The 19,103-nt window shown below is 40.8% G+C and overlaps 1 protein-coding gene across 2 annotated transcripts in view; it reads right to left on the reverse strand.

Moving 5' to 3' along the window:
• Positions 1-15,926, reverse strand: part of ANXA5 (annexin A5) — a 28,891-nt gene extending 12,965 nt beyond the window's left edge. For both annotated transcript variants that reach the window (XM_004040341.5, XM_055385851.2), the window contains exons 1-6: positions 15,898-15,926; positions 15,616-15,659; positions 5,322-5,406; positions 3,715-3,809; positions 2,405-2,518; positions 712-802 (exon numbers count right to left, since the gene is read on the reverse strand). In XM_004040341.5, the coding sequence (XP_004040389.1) occupies positions 712-802; positions 2,405-2,518; positions 3,715-3,809; positions 5,322-5,406; positions 15,616-15,624 (394 nt within the window). In that variant the 5' untranslated portion in view covers positions 15,625-15,659; positions 15,898-15,926. The remainder of the gene's footprint in view (positions 1-711; positions 803-2,404; positions 2,519-3,714; positions 3,810-5,321; positions 5,407-15,615; positions 15,660-15,897) is intronic.
• Positions 15,927-19,103: the final 3,177 nt, after the last annotated feature.

The following is a 19,103-nucleotide window of genomic DNA, read 5'->3' on the forward strand; positions in this document are numbered from 1 at the left end:
AAGACACTAGGCTTAGAGTCTGTTGACTGAGCTGAGAAACTGGATAGTCTGACCCTCCTCAGTCAGGCAGGAGAAAGAGTTGGCTACAAGAAATCTGGTAAGAAAAGGACTCTCTACCTCTACTTTTTATTTCATTTTCTTGATTCTATTCATGAGACATATTTTAGGCTGAAATGCAGATTTCTGTTCATGAAAAAGACACACTAAAAAGAAAAATCAAAATGCAGAATATTTTATTCAAGCACTGCCATTAGCTAAGACAACATACATTTACTCAAATGTACTTTATCAACTCTGATGTGGGAAAGGGTTTAGGTTTCTCTTCCAAAGTTCCAAAAGTACTTTTTATATAACTACTAAATTTTGCTAGCATAAAGCTAAATATTTTTAAAGGAGGAAAAACCATTTTTACCTTAATGTTAACATAAAGACAACCTGTATATCCCTACACTAATTGCAAATCCTATGCAAAAGTAAACTCCATCTTCAGCAGTAGCTTCTTATAAAATATGAAAATAGTAGAGGATAACAAGGCAGTCTTTTCCTTACTGAAGGAGAAAAATAGCTTGAATTGCAGGTCATTCATTCATTCATTCATTCAACCATCATTTACTGCGTGCCTCCCATACCTACAAAGGACTGCATTCAAATCACAGAAATGAAGGAAGTGATAGTGGAGGTGAAGTCAAAATATAACTCACAAATGTTTACCTTCTTCATAAACTTGTTTGATGGCTCTCAGTTCTTCAGGTGTCCTTGAAGCAATAATTTCTGTCAGTACTTTTTCATTTGTTCCAGCTCCCTGTTTGGAGATTTTAATAGAGAAAACATGTCAATAAGATTAAAAAGAAAGTTATTAAAAGAAAGTTATAGATGACCCAAATTGCATAGTTATATAAATATTATCCAGTATAACATGGATTTCTTTGTATATGAGTTCTATTAGTTATAGAAATAACAAGTTTTAAATGATTTTCTCTCCAAAGACCATTTTATTCTTTTTGCCTAATGGAAAACAATGTTTATCATGTGTATGTGTGTATATATGTATACGTATACATAACCAGTTACATAAATTTGTAACTTTTAATTTGATCAGTTAATTCTAGCTTAAAAGTAAAACATTTTCATGAAACATGAAGTAATTTTTTAAAAACCGAAAGAGTAAAAATGAAAACTTCACGTAAATGTACATGGAAGAGCACTGATACTTAATAAGCACCTCAAAAGATAAACCCCTGACCCCCAAGTTAAGTGCTGTGCAGTCACAGGAAAATTCTACATCAAAGGTAACAATAAATATAGCAATACTTAATTATTAGGAATTAGAACAGTATAAAGGAATTGGGACTTGCTTTCTGGATTTTTGAAAAATCATTTTAGTTGGCTTTCCTTTTTCTGCTTTTAAAAATCACATCTATATGATTAAACTAAGAGATGCAACAATATAGCTGAACTTAATTTTTTTTAAAAGATAGTATATTGAAGCCTTATTTTCTTTATATTTCTATTTTTTTGCCAAAAATCAAGCACTGAAAAACCTAGAGTTCATTCTCTGGCAGAATTTCAACTACTGCTGACATTTCAGAAGTACTTAGCAAAAAAAGTGCTTTTCTCAATAACCTCAGATTTTTGTTTATTCCAAAAGAATCACCATAGGAAAATGAAGAGACTGAGCACAAACCAGCTCCTATCAGGATGACCCTTCTCCTCTCTCCACTCCATCAGTAAGAATCCCTGAGAAACATTATTTCCTTGTTAAATTTCAATGTGCCCATTCAAAATCTAACAGCTAACAACTGAACTACTTCCTGTCCCATGAGCCTAAACAAATGTGTCAATGCCTTCATATTTATACAACATTCCAAACACCAGTCAAGGGAATACGTATTTAATTTTTGCTGCAACTGAAATTATAGCAAGTTTACCACATACTTCATTTTAGTGTTTAGAGGGGCAGGAAAGAAGGAAAGAGTATGAGAAAATATTTATCTTGAAAATTCTCTCTGAAGCTTTACCTTTTAACCTAAAATGATGAGCAATATTATGGTTCCCTAATCAGGCAATTTTCTATTGAAAAAGATAAAATAGCTCATCTGTAATATTTTTTAAACATCCTCAAAATCAGAAGACAGGCATGAAAATAAAATACAAAAAGCTATAAAAATATGAAAATTTTAAATAGCCCAGTATTATTGAGTTTAAATCTACAAAAAGATGAAATGACACACGTGTAATTTTCTCCCTCCTTTACTGTTTATTGCCTCCCAGTTTTGTCTTCCAAGCAACTCTCACTGAAATAATCAGATAAAATTTTTAAAATATAACAAATAAGAGGAAGTAATTACCAAAACAAAATAATACTATTTATGACAAGAATGTTCCTTTCACTCATCCTTTTTACCTTCAAGGCATGTTTCAATTCATAAGCATCATAAAGCCGAGAGGGTTTCATCAGAGCCACAATTAATTTTTCAAATTTTCCAGTTAGTTCTGATTTCAGGTCATCCAGAAGATCCTAACCCACAGAAAATACAAATTTGTTAACCAGCAGAAATTGTAATAAGATTCTTCTTAAATATGAATGACAGTCCTTTGCTCTAATGAATTCTTTATGTTGCTGTCTCCAAGTAGAAGGCCCATGAGCTAAACAAAACCCCATAACCTTGAATAACATACTTTTAACCTGTGACCAAAATCTTAAACTAAAGCAAACCCACTTATACATCAAGATATTTGTTTCTAAAAGATGTTTTTCTTAACTTGAAAAAAAAGAATACCTTTAAAAGTAGTCTAAAAATATTTTATAAAAATACTATTCTGAGAAACAGATCTTCTTTTTAATTTCAAAAAATTATCATATAATGAAATTTACAAAGGACAACATTTAGTCTCTCATACCCAAACGTAATAATTTTTTCTTTTCTCTCAATATGTAATAACATTCAAACACATAACAGATTATAGTCATTGTTATGACTCCTGACCACTGGGAGATATCTGTTCCTATGGGGAAATTGTGCATGTAATTATGAAAAAATTATGTAATTGTGAAAAAAAAAACACAGTATTTCCTACCTATAAGTTTCAGCATACCACACAACTAAAAATGGTGTTTAGAATACTTTCTTTTTTGCTTTGCATTTGTTTCCTTAGTTAAGTGACATACGTTTTCAGAATAACAAGACTACATTTAAGTTTTCCATGCATGCACTAATTCATTTAAATTTAAATAATTCAAATAATTCATTTAAATAATTCAAATAAATTTTTTTGAATTATTAATCAAATAAAAGCATTTAAATCAACTAATTAAAAATCCATTAGTTAAAATCATGACAAAAGGAACCAAGACTGTGACTGTGTTAAAACAAAACATATTTTAATACAGGCTTACACCTAGAAAACGGATAGTAAGACATCCATGTGAACGTTGAGTGGGAAACACAGAGGAAAAGAGAGACGCTTCTCACCACGGGATCTTTTGGCACCTCTACAGCATTAGGCAAGGAAAAACAATTATGTGAGGATAAGCTGGGTGAGCACTGTATCCTAAGAGCTGATAATTTAGAGGAGAGTGGAAAAGAAACAGAAGTAGGGAAGTCGGAATCACAAAATAAATGATGCTTACAAAAGAATATCAGTATATTCCAAACTAGTCTTATAACTGATAGCTGTTCTCCCATTCTCTCTTGGGATGAAGTGTGGTCTTACCCTGCCAAACAGAGTCTTAAAAGCTGCAGAGATTTCCTGGCGCTGAGCATTACTTCGGGATGTCAACAGAGTCAGGATGCTCTCCTCATCTGTGCCTGCAATTTATGGTTAACAATTACATTTTGGCTCCTACATGCATACTCTCCCAACGATCTTGGCAACTCGCTTCCCAGTCACCTTATTTCCTTGCCTCTCCCTATGCGAATATAAAATATATTTTATGGCCGGCACAGTGGCTCACATCTGTAATCCTAGCTCTTTGGGAGGCCAAGATGGGAGGATTGCTTGAGGCCAGGAGTTCAAGACCTGCCTGGTCAACATAGTGAGACCCCCATCTCTTAGAAAAAAAAAAAAAAAATATATATATATATATATATATACACACACACATATACACACACACACACACACACACACGCAAACACACACACATATATATAAATGTTTTATTAAAGTTTATTAAAAATTTACAATATATAAAATGTTACGTTTCCAATATATTCTACCCCCCATTCCCAACCTATTGTGAAGTAGATGGAAAAATACTCCTGCCTTTTAAAAAACTTAGTGCACCTAGTTTTTTAAAAACACACAAATAAGTATGAGCTAAGGCAAAATATGACAAGTGCCTCAGGAGAGATCTGGGTGTTAAATGGGACTCAAAGAAGGGTCTCCTAGCTGACAGGAGGTGGAAGGGAGTCTTGGAGAATGATTCACGGAGAAGGTGACACCCACAAGTATTGAAGGATGGAAGGATTGTGAAAGGCAGTGACGAAAGGAAGGACAGCTTTTAGAATGAGAGAAAAGCTCAGCAGTGGGGAAATACAGGGCTTTCATAAACAGCAGATAAGCCAGGATGGTTGGGTCTGAGAACACATTAAACAGTAATGGGAGATGAGTCTGAAAAGGTGGGCTGGATACAATGGAAGGACTTGCGGGGCCAGAAAGCACATGAACAGTAGTACAAAAGGAGCCTGAGCACAGGAGATCAGTGACACATGGAAATCCCTGAGATGAGAGGTTTTAAAATGACTAGAAAAGAGGCTGGGGAAAGAGAAGAGACTAGCAGAATGAGAATGGGATATCTGATTGGGAACAGAGCTGCACAGCTGCTCACCTGCAGGGATGGCTGCCTTATCGACTCGGGCCTCTACCACACAGGTGAGGGTGACAAGCTCAAAAGCACAGAGGCTGAATTTAACTGCCTGTTCAGTTCTAGAGACTGAATATTAGGGATGGTTTATAGCAAGCTTGTCCAACCCATGGCCTGCAAGCCACATGTGGCCCAGGACAGCCCTGAATGCAGCCTAACACAAACTCATAAACTTTCTGAAAACATTATGAAATTTTTTTGCTTTTTTTTTAGCTCATCAGCTATCATTATTGTTAGTGTATTTTATGTGTGGCCCAAGACAATTCTTCCAATGTGGCCCAGAGAAGCCAAAAGACTGGACACTCTGGTTTACAGTATTATTTTGTTATCTTAACATATCTCTTCTCCTACAGATTTCAGATCAAAATATTCTAAAATTATTCTTACTGTAATTAATGACTTGTTTGGAAAAACAAATATCACATTTGCTTTAGAAAGAGGAAGCTAAATTTACCCAAGCCTTTCATGGCCTTCCGAAGAGTTTCTGCATCAGCCCGCTCATCAAATCCAGGGAAGTCAGTCACAGTGCCTCTGAGAATCTAATTCAGGAAACACAGTGGTATTATTCATATCATGACTAATATGACAAAGTAAATAACACAAACAGGAAGCCGCTTGCTATATATCATATTCAGTCATTAAATAAATTTACCATTTGATAAGATTTGTGACCCCTTTTTAACTGGGAAGGGAACCATTTGCAATGGGAATTGGCATGGCTGATTCAGCACAGAAGCTATCCTGATCACCTGTAATACCATCAGTGGGAAGGCTGGCTCCCTCTTCTCTGTGACGAAACCCCACCAACACCTCCTGGTTCACAGAGGGCACGTCTTTGCAGGTTCCCTTCCCATTAAGTCTCACACCATTTTGATCTACAAGCATACTGAGCCCGCATTAAATCTTAATACCCTATCCTGAGTACTCAATTCTAAGCAGTGCTCTTGTTACGTGCCTTTTGATCTAAGTCCTGTTTCTGTATACTTACTTAGGGACTTTACGATAACCCAGCAAAGCCTGAAATGATCGTTCATGTGCCAGAGGAACACAAATCTTTGAATTTAGAACTTTATAAAGGTGTATTGGAAGACATTCTTCATAAAGCTTCCTGTTACACATTACTTTATCATATATATACACTGCTTTTAATAACCAAAATATCTTCATATTTCAAAAAAAATTAGTGATATCGGCTGGGCGCAGTGGCTCACGCCTGTAATCCCAACACTTTGGGAGGCCGAGGCAGGCGGATCACAAGGTCAGGAGATCGAGACCATCCTGGCTAACACGTTGAAACCCCATCCCTACTAAAAAAATTAGCCGGGCGTGGTGGCAGGCGCCTGTAGTCCCAGCTGCTTGGGAGGCTGAGGCAGGAGAATGGTGTGAACCTGGGAGGCGGAGCTTGCAGTGAGCCAAGATCGCGCCACTGCACTCCAGCCAAGGTGACAGAGCGAGACTCTGTCTCACAAAAAAAAAAAAAAAAAAGTTAGTGATATCATTAGATCCTGAGAGTCATAAGGCTTTATTAATACTGAGCCATAAATGTTTATCTTACACTAAATGGAGGCTCCCAGAATTTACTTTACCAATAAATGTTTTTACATTCCCTCAAAACTCCTGCTTAGGTACCATCTAAACTGAGAAACAAACAGCTAAAAGGACTGTAAAGCTAGCCTCGTTTACAATCTTACAAGTCTTATTATAAATGCACAAAAGCACAGTCACCAGAAAGGAGGAAAGTTTCTTTTCCATCTTAGCCTCCAATTGTTGCATATGCCAACAATAACATAATACTAATCAAATTTTAAAAGATGACAACAGAGAGAGATAGCCATGGTGAAGAACTTCCCCAGGGCATAGTGTCAAAGGTCAGTTCAGTGGCCTTCTCTCTTTAGTGGCACTAAATTAGGCTTCCTGAAAAAGTGGCACTCATGGATCCAGGAGATAGTGACAAAGACTCTCCCTTTGTCCACACTTTGAAGAGGCTCCCCTGAGCCCTCTTCTCAACTAGTCCTTGTCATTGGGCCTCCTTTGCCTGCCTAGCAAGAAGCTTGCTAAGTCAGTTTAAGGAGGATACCCCTACTTTTGGTATCTGATCACCCTCTGTTATGAACTGAATATCTGTGTCCCCTCAAAATTCATATGTTGAAACCCTACCCCACCACATGACGGTAAATAGGAGGTAGAGCCTTTGCGAGATAATTAGAATTAGATGAAATCATGAAAGCAGGGCCCCCAAAATGAGATCAGCATCCTTGTAAGAATCTGGAGACAGCTTGCTTCTCTCTGCTCTGTCATGTTAGGCTACAATAATGTCTAGAAGAGAGCCCTCACCACACCCAACCATGCTGGCACCCTGAGACTTCCAGTCACCAAAACTTTGAGAAATGAATTTCTTTCTTTATAAGCCACCCGGTCTATAGTATTCTGTTACAGCAGCCCAATGAACTAAGGCACCCTCTATATCTGATCAATTTCCTCATCCCCTCCCCCAACATCTGATCATCCTGGCCTGCCTTCAGCAAGAATCCTATTAAGTCAGTTTAGCACGAGTCCCCCTAACTTGATGTTTCCTGTTAGTAACTTTCCATGCACTGACCTCACTCTGCTTGTTAGCTATAAATCCCCAATTGTCTTCACTGTATTCAGAGTTGAACCTAATCTCTCTCCCCTGTGGTAACAGTCATGACTTACATTGTAGTATTCTTGACTGAGGTCTTCCTTACCACCAGAATAACTTTTTCTTCAACAGTAGTCCTTACCCTTGTTCAAGAAGAGAAGACACACTGTTCTTTCCTCTGAACAGGGTCAGCTATGAGAGAACTTATCAGAAAACCTGACCTCCTGAAGCCCCACACGACCTTAACTCCTAAGTCAAGTGGTATGATCATGAGGCCAAAAGAATATAATTCAAGAGAAAAAGAGGTGTTTCCAGGTTGATGTCCCAGCCCCAGGTTGTTGAAAGCACCACTGGCAGCAGCTTTCACTCCCTCTGTGCCTCAGCTAAACAAGGGACTGTGGCCAACTAGGAAAAGGGGAAGGGGAGCCTCTCTCCCACTTGTCTCGTGGAGAGGTTATGAAACTAAGCCAGAGCTGTTCATTCCACCAAGAGGGAAATCCACCCACAGCCAGGCTAGTCTCCATTTCCACCCCATCTAAGGAGCACAGATACATAAAGACCAATAGATTCCCTGCCATTCATTCGATACCTTAATCCATATGAAACTGAATGGTTGAATACTGACAACTTCATAAAAGGAGTTATAGTTTAGAAGAGAAATTGATAAGATTTGAGAAGATGATGCTCAAAATTAGCCTGTGTTAGGAAAGTTCTTTCTCTCAGATCAAGTTACAACTTCTCTTTAATGAGACCACTTCAAATTGATCAGTATCACTGTAAAAATGAATAAATTCTACAAGTTTTCTTAATGTGAGAACTTAGGACTGAATGCCCCTTGCAGTTCATCTGTCTTTTTACTCATTGACTCACCATCTTTTGAATGTCTCCCCCGTCCAAAGTATTATACTAACTACTAGTTAAAAGTCAGGATCCCTCAAGTTAAGTGTGAAATGACAGGCATGTAACTAATCAAGTGCAGTAGAATATGTACACACAGAGGCTGGATTAGGGCAATGTGAGCACATTTGAGAGGACTATATTGGGAAGTGTGAAAAGAGAAAAAATTCGGAAAAAAATTCCAAACAGTCTTGAAAGTTGCCTGTGAATTTGCCAGGCCAATCTTGGTACTTTGGCTAAAGAGTTAAGTATTTCAGCAGACTGGAATAAGCAGTAAGGTTGAAACAAAAACAAGGGAAAGGTCACAGTGAAGGGAGGGGAAGGGCACAAAAGCCATGCTAAAATGTGCAGACCTCATCCTGTAGGCAACAGGAAGCCACTGGAGGACACTCAGGCAGGGAAGAACAATGTCAACTCTGCACAGCAAGATGGAACCGACTGTGCAAGAGTGACAAGAAGACTGCTTAGAAACTAACAACACAAAGAAGGAAAGGAAGACCTAAACAAAGGCAGGGACAGAAACAGGCCCCAGGTAGACAGGAACTACTTAGGGTGATTCTGTTTTTTGGATGAGAAAGAGGATGGCTGACTTTGCATTTCTCCATAGTAGGCTTGTGAGTTGTCAGCATACGCCGGTAGTAGCTGGAGGGGGCCACCACGCAAGACAATATTAATGGGGTGGAAAGAGCCAGAGGAGAAGGAAAGGGAAGGTGACCTACAATCAGAGTGGCAGCTAGTATCTGCTGAGTGCAGCAATGCACCAGGCACTGTGCACAGAGCTTCACATAGATCATCTCAGGGAAATCCCATCTTACAGACAAAGAAACATACTGGCTCAGAAAGGTTTTAGCAAGTGAGTCACCCAAACGACCATCAAACAAGCAAGTAGCAGAGATGGGACTTGAAGCCACAGGACCTTGGCTCCTGGGCTCTTACCCATGAAGCTACACTGTACTCCTAAAGGCAAGAAGAAAATCCAAGGAGGGTGATGGCATGGAAGCTGAAGGAGGCAAATGTTCCAAGAGGAAAGAAAGAGGAGGCAGTGTCCAATACCACAGGAAGTCAAGGAAGAGCTAAGAGTGAAAGGGTCCACTGGATTTGGTAACTAGGAGATCTTTGGTGGTGTTTAACAGTCTGGCTATAGGACACTCAGGAATGAATTAAGGGAAAGACTGTCTCAATGAAACAACAGTTTGCAAAGCAGGCTTTTAAAAACACAGTTAAGAGAAAAAAAAAGGCTTGATAAGGTTTGTAGGCTATGAAGAAACTTCTGGAGAGACAGAGAGGTGAAAAACAGGGAGAGGTTAGAAACAGAAGAGACATGAGGGATTTGCCTAAAGAAAAAAGATATCTGACACCAGAGACTGAAGGAAATTAGGTGAAAGATGAATGGAAGAAAAGCATCTTAAAAATCTCACCTACTAAGTATGAAGAAACAACTGCTAGTCCTCTTTTTGAGAGCTTTCTAGAAATTGTGAAACACTTTTGCTACATTCCATACAGTCAGAGTCACCCACTATGGATAGCAAAGCCACGTAGCGGTATTAAGAGACCAGATGTGAATCAGAGAAATGAGTCAGAAGGGCAGAACCCTTGTTTGGACATCCTGTGCAAACCCCATCACTGCCCACACAAAACTGTCTGCAAATGTGACTTTAAATGACTCATTCAAGAGGGCTTCCCTTGTTTCCTGGAGTCCCCACACTTTACCCAGATTAATGCCAACTCTTAAGTAGGTACTGTTCCTTCACCCATTCACCCGTCCTCAGTTCATCCTCAATTCCCTTTATCTGCTACCACCAATGCCTTACGAAGAGAATTATAATATATTCTTAGATAATACTTGGCCAAAATATACAATTCACTCTTTTAATTCTCACCTTCAAAAATATCCATTCTTTATGTCTATAATTTTGTTGGCTTTTTTTTTCTCTAAATGAAAAAGTTCTTTACCCGCAAGGACTAGGTATGCCAAAAAAAAATGAATAAGACCAACCAAACAACAAGGGAAGGGTAGCTTTTCTAGACACAGAACTTAGACATAAATAACAATTTCAAGTTTAAAGATGAGAAAGTATTCACCTGTCTGGAACATTTTAAATAAAGCCTTCCTGAAGACACAGAAAAGGACTAAACTCTCTTTGTTCTCCAGTTCCATATAATCAATATTTACTCAAATACCGTACCCCCCCCCCCACCTCCAGCATTCCACGTAATATTAACTAGGAGCTGGAAATCATGAAGCAAACCACAAGCTGAGCAACTGCTAAGCCGCTATGCAGTGATTTTTAAGGGTGGTTCTTCTGAGGCCCAGGTTTCCAAAGACCTTGGAGCCACTCCAAAAAACAGTAAGCTGGGAAGACAATTGCCTCCCCACTCCATGTACGTACACTAGGGCCCTACCTTATGTACGTATTAGAGGCCCATTAATATTTCCTGCAATAATGGTTCCCGCTAATGAGAAAATAAATTATTTATCACTGTACTAAGAAAAAAATAAGAAGGGCATAAAAGAGGGAAATGTCAGTGTGACCTGATTATGCTTTGAGCTGTAAAGCAAAATAAATATCAGGGAAAAAATTAGGACCTCCAAGAAGACTGAGGAGTACAAACACATCAGAGGTCAGAGACATGCTCTCAACCCCCAATCCTAACCCTTGCTCTAATCCCAACTCAGAAAAAGTGAATGATATAGTTCAAAGTGTTAAACTCGAACTGGCCTATTGCTTACTTTTGTGTAATTTCCTTTCCTTTTCATGCTCCATCTTACTTGTTTTTGCTTCTTTCCATTTGTCTATTCATCCTACCACCTTTGACCTGTTTCTTAAAATCAAATGCAAGGGAAAAAAACATCACTGGAGAACAGACTAAGTTGTTTGCATCGTGGTAGAAAAGAAGGTTTTGATAACAAAGTGAAGATTTGTAAAATGATTTAAATTTTTGTTGTGTATTTCTTTAATGCTCTGTGTTTAATGTTGTGTCTCTTTACCAGTGTAAGAATGACTTCCCTTGACAAACACCAATAAAATGGAAAGTTAAATTGTGTGCTCAAGTTGCCCAAGAATAACTCCAGTGATGTCTTGAGTGAGTTAAAGTGAGCAGGTGGCATTGGCCTCCCATGAGTTCACATTGGAGGTCAGAGGAGAGTATGCTCTTTTACCAAATTGTTCCATTGGGCATTCCATGAATAACACTTGAAAAGTTCTATCCCTTCCAAGACAAGGCTTGATTTCCCCACCTCACTGCAGTTTCACTCCATCATGCCAAACTCTTTCACACCCCTAAGTATTTATTTGCTGTTGTTGCCTCTCTGTATGATGGCTTCCCTCCTTTGTCCCATACAAAGAATGCCAGCTAAGTAACCTCAATTTCCCCTTCTGTGAAACAAAAATAGTAATACCTATTTCCAAAACTATGTTATGAGGACTAAATAATGCACACAAAAGACTTGGCAACGCATCTATTATATCAATAAATCTTAGATCCATTTCCCATTGCGCTCATGTTTAACAATACTTGGCACATAGTGAAAATGCAAAAGCCTCATGCATTCATGAATGCATGCATGGATGAAAAAGAGAACAGTTAAGAACTAGTGTCCCACCAGGCACAGTGGCTCATGCCTGTAATCCCAGCACTTTGGGAGGCCGAGGCACACGGATCACTTGAGGTTAGGAGTTCGAGACTAGCCTGGCCAACATGGCGAAACTCCGTCTCTACTAAAAATACAAAAATTAGCCAGGCGTGGTGGCACATGCCTGTAATCCCAGCTACTCCGGAGGCTGAGGCAAGAGAATCACTTGAACCCAGGAAGCAGAGGTTGCAGTGAGCTGAGATCGCGCCATGGCACTCCAACCTGGACAACAAAGCGAGACTCCATCTCCGGGGAGGAAAAAAAAAAAACAAAAAACTAGTGTCCAAAGAAATGAAGCCAGGAGTATAATTCCTTGCAATTAATCAGTTGATGATATGTTTACATATTATGTAAATTAACTAAACTGAAAGACTGGGTCTAAGAAGTACTTAAAGCAAAGGTCTTAGGAGCCCTAATTTTTAAAAAACAGATGCATTTGTGAAATTTTAGAATAGTATGAAGGTTATATGAATAAAATGTATTTCAGGAATGAATCTATGCTGTAAAAGCACTGTTATATTTCTACCATTTTGAACTTCTAAGTCATTAAAAGAAGAAAGCCGGACTGCCTGCCTGTAACTAGCTTGATCACCTATGTAGGCCTTCCAAGGAGAACTGGATATTAGATAAGGAAATCAGGGTTTGCTGAATGCCAATGAATTGCTCAGTGGCTTGCAAAGCAGCCAAGTAGTTTTTGATCTAGTTCTTTCTCAGCAGCCAAAATGAACTTAAGAGTTAAACAGATAAGGAACCAAGAGAAATCACCAGGAGCAGCACAGGCCACGGGTAAACAGGTAACCCTGATCTAAGATCCCAAAAGTGAACATTAGCTCCAGAGAGACTTGACTTTAAAAAATGAATGGCATGAAAAGATGCAATCAATATCCAGTCAGCTCCTCTGGAAGGAGTTTCATCTCAAATTTATTTATTTACATTTATCCTGCTTGCTCGGCACAGGGCTTTTTAAAATTATTATAATAATTTTAAACCAACCGAAAATATTTCTGATCAAACCTTGTAACTTAAACATATACCATAGAGATAATTCTGATGTTCATGAGAACACTTGGACACAGAAAGGGGAACATCACACACCCACACTGGGGCCTATTGTGGGCTGGGGGGAGGGGGGAGGGATAGCATTAGGAGATACAGCTAATGTAAATGATGAGTTAATGGGTGCAGCACACCAACATGGCACCATGTATACATACGTAACAAACCTGCACGTTGTGCACACATACCCTAGAACTTAAAGTATAATAAAAATATATATATAATAAAAAATAAATAAAAAATAAACAAAAAAAAATTCTGATGTTCATGAAGCTTCTAATGAACAATTACGTAGCCTAGTTTTGCCTTCATGACATTCTTACTGCTCAGACGCCGCAGCCAACTTTAATACTAAACTTTTTTTTGAGACGCAGTCTCACTGTTGCCCAGGCTGGAGTGCAGCAGCGCGATCTCAGCTCACTGCAACCTCCGCCTCCCGGGTTCAAGTGATTCTCCGGCCTCAGCCTCCCAAGTAGCTGGGATTACAGTTGTGCACCACCACGCCCAGCTAATTTTTGTATTTTTAGAAGAGACGGGGGTCTCACCATGTTGGTTAGGCTGGTCTCGAACTCCTGACCTCGTGATCCACGTGCCTCAGCCTCCCAAAGTGCTAGGATTACAGGCATGAGCCACCATGCCTGGCCAATACTAAATATTTTAACAAAATGTTTTACTTTCATGATTTCCAAAAATAACTAGTAACAAAACTAGAACAAAATTTAACACTGTATCTTTTTTAAAACATTACTTGTAACTTTTATGATTAGTAAAAACTGTAGTTTTGATAGAAAACAGTCTTGGTGTTATATTGTCATAGGGGTCAGGTACATAATTTTATATGCAAACCACCATTCTCCTAGGTTTTGTATACACATGGCCTTTATGATACTAATCATTCTTTGAAATTATTAAAATTAATGTCCACAACTGGAAAATATGTTCACTTATACTATTTGGGTAAACAGTCTACATAATGAAAAGGAATTGATGGACCCTCAGACATCACTGGGGAACTTACAAGAGATTCAAGAAACTGCTAAATGAGCAAAGACAGAGGGAATTATTATTCGATGCTTGTTAAATCTTCATGTACATCACCACACCAGCATATCAAGATAGGAAAAATATTACTCAGGAAAGTTAATTCCACATAAAAGTGTCCTTTCTATGGAGAAGACCTTAAACGAAACTTTCCACTTGAAGTAATATGAGAATTGGTTTACTGTAACATTTAAGTGCAAAAGAGGAGGTAAGAATGGGATCACTGTGTAAGTTTAATAAAGTAATCAACTAATCTTAATCCTCCCATTTTCACTTGGAAAGGACCAAGAAATCTTTTTCAATTTTGATAAGTCAATCTGATAAAAAGTGAACTATAAATAAGAGACAGCATTGTTTTAGCAGTTAAAACACTTGTTTAAAAAAAACTATCTGGACTCTGACAAGCCAGTTAGATTGACAAGATCTGTGAAATCAGTTTTGGAGTTTTTAAGCCCCGATATCTTATTCACAAAAGACTGTATAACATGGTCAATATTTAAAGACCTTAAACTATCTTCTCTTTCCTACATTTTTGATAAACATTAATAACAGTAAAGAAGCCAGGCGCAGTGGGATTACAGTCCCGAGGCCGAGGCGGGAGGATCACTTGAGGCAAGGAGTTTGAGACCAGCCTGGCCAACATGGTGAAACCTCGCCTCTACTAAAAACACAAAATTAGCTGGGCATGGTGGGGCGCCTGTAATCCCAGCTACTTGGGAAGCTGAGACACGAGAATTGCTTGAACCCGGGAGGCAGAGGTTGTAGTGAGCGACATCACTACGTCACTGGACTCCAGCCTGGGCGACAGAGTGAGACTCCGTCTCAAAAAAAAGGAAAAAAAAAAACAGTAAAGAAAGCCTGTAGTAGATTATCAATTTCTGAAACAGTCCCAAGGCAAATTCAATTGAGAACTCGTTCCACGAGTTCATTGCTTAAGAAAAACAGCGCTTGTGTTTAATCTTTTGGATTAAAAAAAAATCAGAGCCTACGACCTACAGTTTTAGTAAAACTGGGCTGAGCAACTGGAAAAAGCCAATGCTCAATCACAGTATTAAAATACAGAAAACTTTGCGGAAAAAAAATAAAGGAAGTCGGGGGGCGGGGTGGGGGGGGAATGCGTTCGCCTCACATGACCACGATGAGCTGTTCTTGCTCCGGTTCTAATTTGAGCTACTCTCTGGATTTTGGGGAAGGCCCACTTTTACACATTCACTCATGAAAAGGGAGCGCACACAAATCCGGCCACGTCACCAGCTGCTGCGCGCGAAGGCAGCTTGGCGGCGTCGGTGCTGGTTCCGGAGGGCGCTCAGCGGGAAGAACCGGGACACAGAAAAGGGGGCAGGGAAGCAAAGGGGGAACAAGAAAGGTGGAAGCGATGTCCCCAAAGCAGGTTCCGTTTCCTCCTAAACTTTTTGGCTTTCAGACAAATCCTAAAAGTCCCTCGTCGCAGCATACAAAGTTGTGGGTAAATCCAGCGCAGTGAGGGGGGCACGGCCTTACCTGTGCCATGGCGACTACTCAGGTCAGGGGAAGGTGAAGCAGGACTGCAAAAGAGAAGAAACCTCGGGCTTAGCGCGCCATTTGCAACTCGTGCCCTCCCCAAGCGCAGGTCCGCGGGGACCCGGCGGCGCTCAGACAGCCCGGAGGGCCCCGCCACGGGGCCGACCCGCCCTCTCGCAGCTACCGGGACAGCTATCGGCCGAGCGTCCGCGCGAATCCAGTGCCCCGCGACCACGCTCCCCTCTCTAGAAGGAGCCCCCTCCCCGGACTGCGACCACTCACCCAGACTGTGGGACCCAAGTGCCCCGAACCACCAGGAGAGCGGCGGAGAGCCGAGCGACGGTACGCGGGGCGACGCCGAGATGCGGACGCTGAAGGATCAGGCAGCTGCACCTAGACTGATCCAAGCAACGGAAACGCCAGCGGCCCCGCCCCGGCCCTGTCCGGCTTGGCCCGGCCCACCCCCGCCAGGGCCTCAACCGCAGGCCGGCCGCGCCAGCTGGGCCCGCCCCTGCCCCGGCCTCAGCGCGCCTGCGTGGGTCGCGGCTCGTCCCAGTCGGTCTCCCGCGGCGCGGACTGTCCCGCTGGTCTCGCGGGCCTGGGTGGGGCGCGGCCGCAGCGCTGCTGGAACCAGGAGGGGGCGCCGCTTCCCCGAGGGCCCCGGGGACCTCTTGTCCTCGCGCCGCGGGAAGGGCCTGGGGAGCTGTCCAGGGCTCGGGGTTTTGGAGGTGCTTGAGCCTCCCTGCCCTCCGTGACCGCAGGAACCGTAGCCTCACTTGGGTGCTCAACATAGCAGTGCGTGGGCGTCTTTTTGGAGGCGAGACAAAATCATCGCAGCTAAGGACAGCGCGCCTTTGTCGATGGGATAGAAAAAACGTGAAGGGAGGGCCGTTTCCCAAGTTGTTTTTGTTTCTGTTTTGTTTTGTTGTTTTGTTGTTGTTTTAATGCCTATTATTGCTTCCTAGATGGCCCTCTCTTAAATGTACAGCCTTCTAGTAGTGTATGTGGGGTATTTGAAAACCTCTGCTTCCAATCAGTTTCTGTTTTCAAAACTAGCCTAGAACTTTAATATGACTTAAATTTGAGCAATGCCTCATATTGGTTCAACATAAAATATATGAGTATATGAGAGAGAGGGGGAGGGAGGGAGAATCTACAGCGTATTGTACTAGCATGGTGCTGTGTTCTGTGAAAGGGCTTTATATGCAAAGCAGCCCCCAAACGCGAAGGAGTCAAGAAACCAAAGAACGAGACAGACAAATCCAGTCTGTAGGTAATAGGGGTGTTATTGGAGGATGTGGTAGACAGAAGCGTGGCCTTGGGCGGCGGCAAGCAGATAAATTTCTGCACTGTTACTCCCCAGACCCTGGCCTTATATACCGTGAGGAAAGAGTATACTGCTCTGTGCAAGACAATTAAAGGCAGCCCTCCGGAACAGGTGAGAATGCCGTATGCTTCATAGCCTACAATGTGGGCAATAGCATCAAGGTTGACATGTTCTTATGCTAAGGACAGTTTAAAAAAAAATCCTAGGAATCAGGAGGTATTCATGGGACTGGGGTTATTAAAGGTCAACATGGCGGATTAGCATCCAGGATATAATCACTTTTGTCTCCATATGCTGGAAAAGGAAAAGTAGAAGACACAGGGACCTTCTCAGACTTACTGGTGTGGGGAGGGAAGGTGCCAGGGCAGAGGGGGCAAGAGGACAAGTTTGCGACACTAGATGCAGTGTTCTAGACATATGCTAGAATGGGAAGGGCAAAGTGCTTCTCAACGTGGAGGTTAAGGGTAAGAGATGAGGATCTAGTCTTCTTTAAGAATGAGGAAGAATAAATTAAATGGACAGCAAATATGGTTCTTTGTATAGAACTTCTCATTCGCTTTCACGTGTGAACCACATGCCTATTCCAGCCCTGACAAAGTCACAACAGAGTGGTTGTTCTCTGGGAAAGGAGGCAAAATTGCAAAATTTGTGGAGCTTGCCAACCCCATCACCCCCACCCCACTGGCGGGTTGCCTTTCCTCTGGGAGCCTCCTCTCCACCAGCCCAGCTGTCTACTCAGCCTCAGGCTCTCCCCAAGTCAGCACCTCCCCCGGGTTTTCTTTACAGGTATTAATATATCTGAAGGCAGCCCTTTTCTGAGCATCTGTCTCCGTTGCTCCAGCTTTTCTACTTTCTCTCTGCCCTGCACCAAAAGCAGGACCTTTAATCTTGCCTAGAGCATTCTTTTTTCTCACCCACATCCACTTGAACTCAGTTTGCTTCTCTCACTTTCTACTCTCACATTAATGGAATTAAACAGGACCTCAGAGATCCTGTATTTAACAATCATTGATTTTACAGGGACATGAGACTCATCATGGGTTAGTGACTTGCTCTATGTCCTGCAGCTAAATACTGACAAAATCGATGAGTTATTGGACTCAGAGTCTTGAAATACTCCAGGTAGCATTTCTTTCACTTCCAGTAATATCAGTTTATTCAACTCCTACTCTGGACCAGGCACAGATCTAGGTGCTGGGGTAAACACAGTAAGTGAAACAAAGGCCTTGCCCTCATAGGTCATACATTCTGGTGGAGGAAACAAACAAGAAACAAATATCTAATATGTCCTGTGTGATGTGTGGTATAAAGAAAATAAAGGCTAGGGAATGGAAATGAAGGGAACACTTATTTTGCAAAGGTGATATGAAGCCATTTCTGAGAAGCCTTGAACAGAAACCTAAATTGATACAATTTAATTGTATTTGACAACTATACACTGATCACCTGTGGAAAGGCCATACCTAAGAGTTTGCACCTTAATATTATAGATAAAGCATGTATACGAACACTACAATGAGAGACTATAAATCAGGAAAGAAATGCCTAGAATGCAATCAAAATGCAATTAGTTTCAGAGGAAGGAGCTAATGTTTTGTCAAATGGTTGACATAGCATTTGGATTAGGCTTTTGAGAGAGGATATTTTATCAAACTATGAAGGGGAGAAAGGGTGGTCTGGTTAAGTGAACTGCAAAACCAAAAGAAGGAAAGTATCTCTTTGTGTCTGTGTGATTTGAACTGTCTAAAATGGCTGGAGTGGAAGGTACAATATTAGAGTTGAGAGACGTAGAAACTAAAACACAAAGAAGCTCAGCGACTTATTTAGAATAAAGAGAGATTGCCACATAAAGATTCTGCTTTGAATTGTGTATTTAATTGATGGATTTTGAACAACTGATGTTCTTAACTACTGAGTGATATAAATGATAGGCACTCACCTCTTTCACTACCTCTTGTCAGCCTAATAACAAACAGAGAGGGAGACTTTCTAAAAGAAAATGATATTTATTTGGGAATGGGCATTGCAGTGTGAATATGTGTGCCATATTAAACTATTTTGCGTATTCAGGGAGGTAAAGGAAGGCAAAGGTTTTTCAATTATCTCATTGTTTTTGAGATAATTATCCTTGGCTACAGTAATCAATAACTAGAGTGGCACC

This window comes from Gorilla gorilla, chromosome 3, assembly GCF_029281585.2.
Source record: "Gorilla gorilla gorilla isolate KB3781 chromosome 3, NHGRI_mGorGor1-v2.1_pri, whole genome shotgun sequence".
Classification (NCBI taxonomy): Eukaryota; Metazoa; Chordata; class Mammalia; order Primates; family Hominidae; genus Gorilla; species Gorilla gorilla.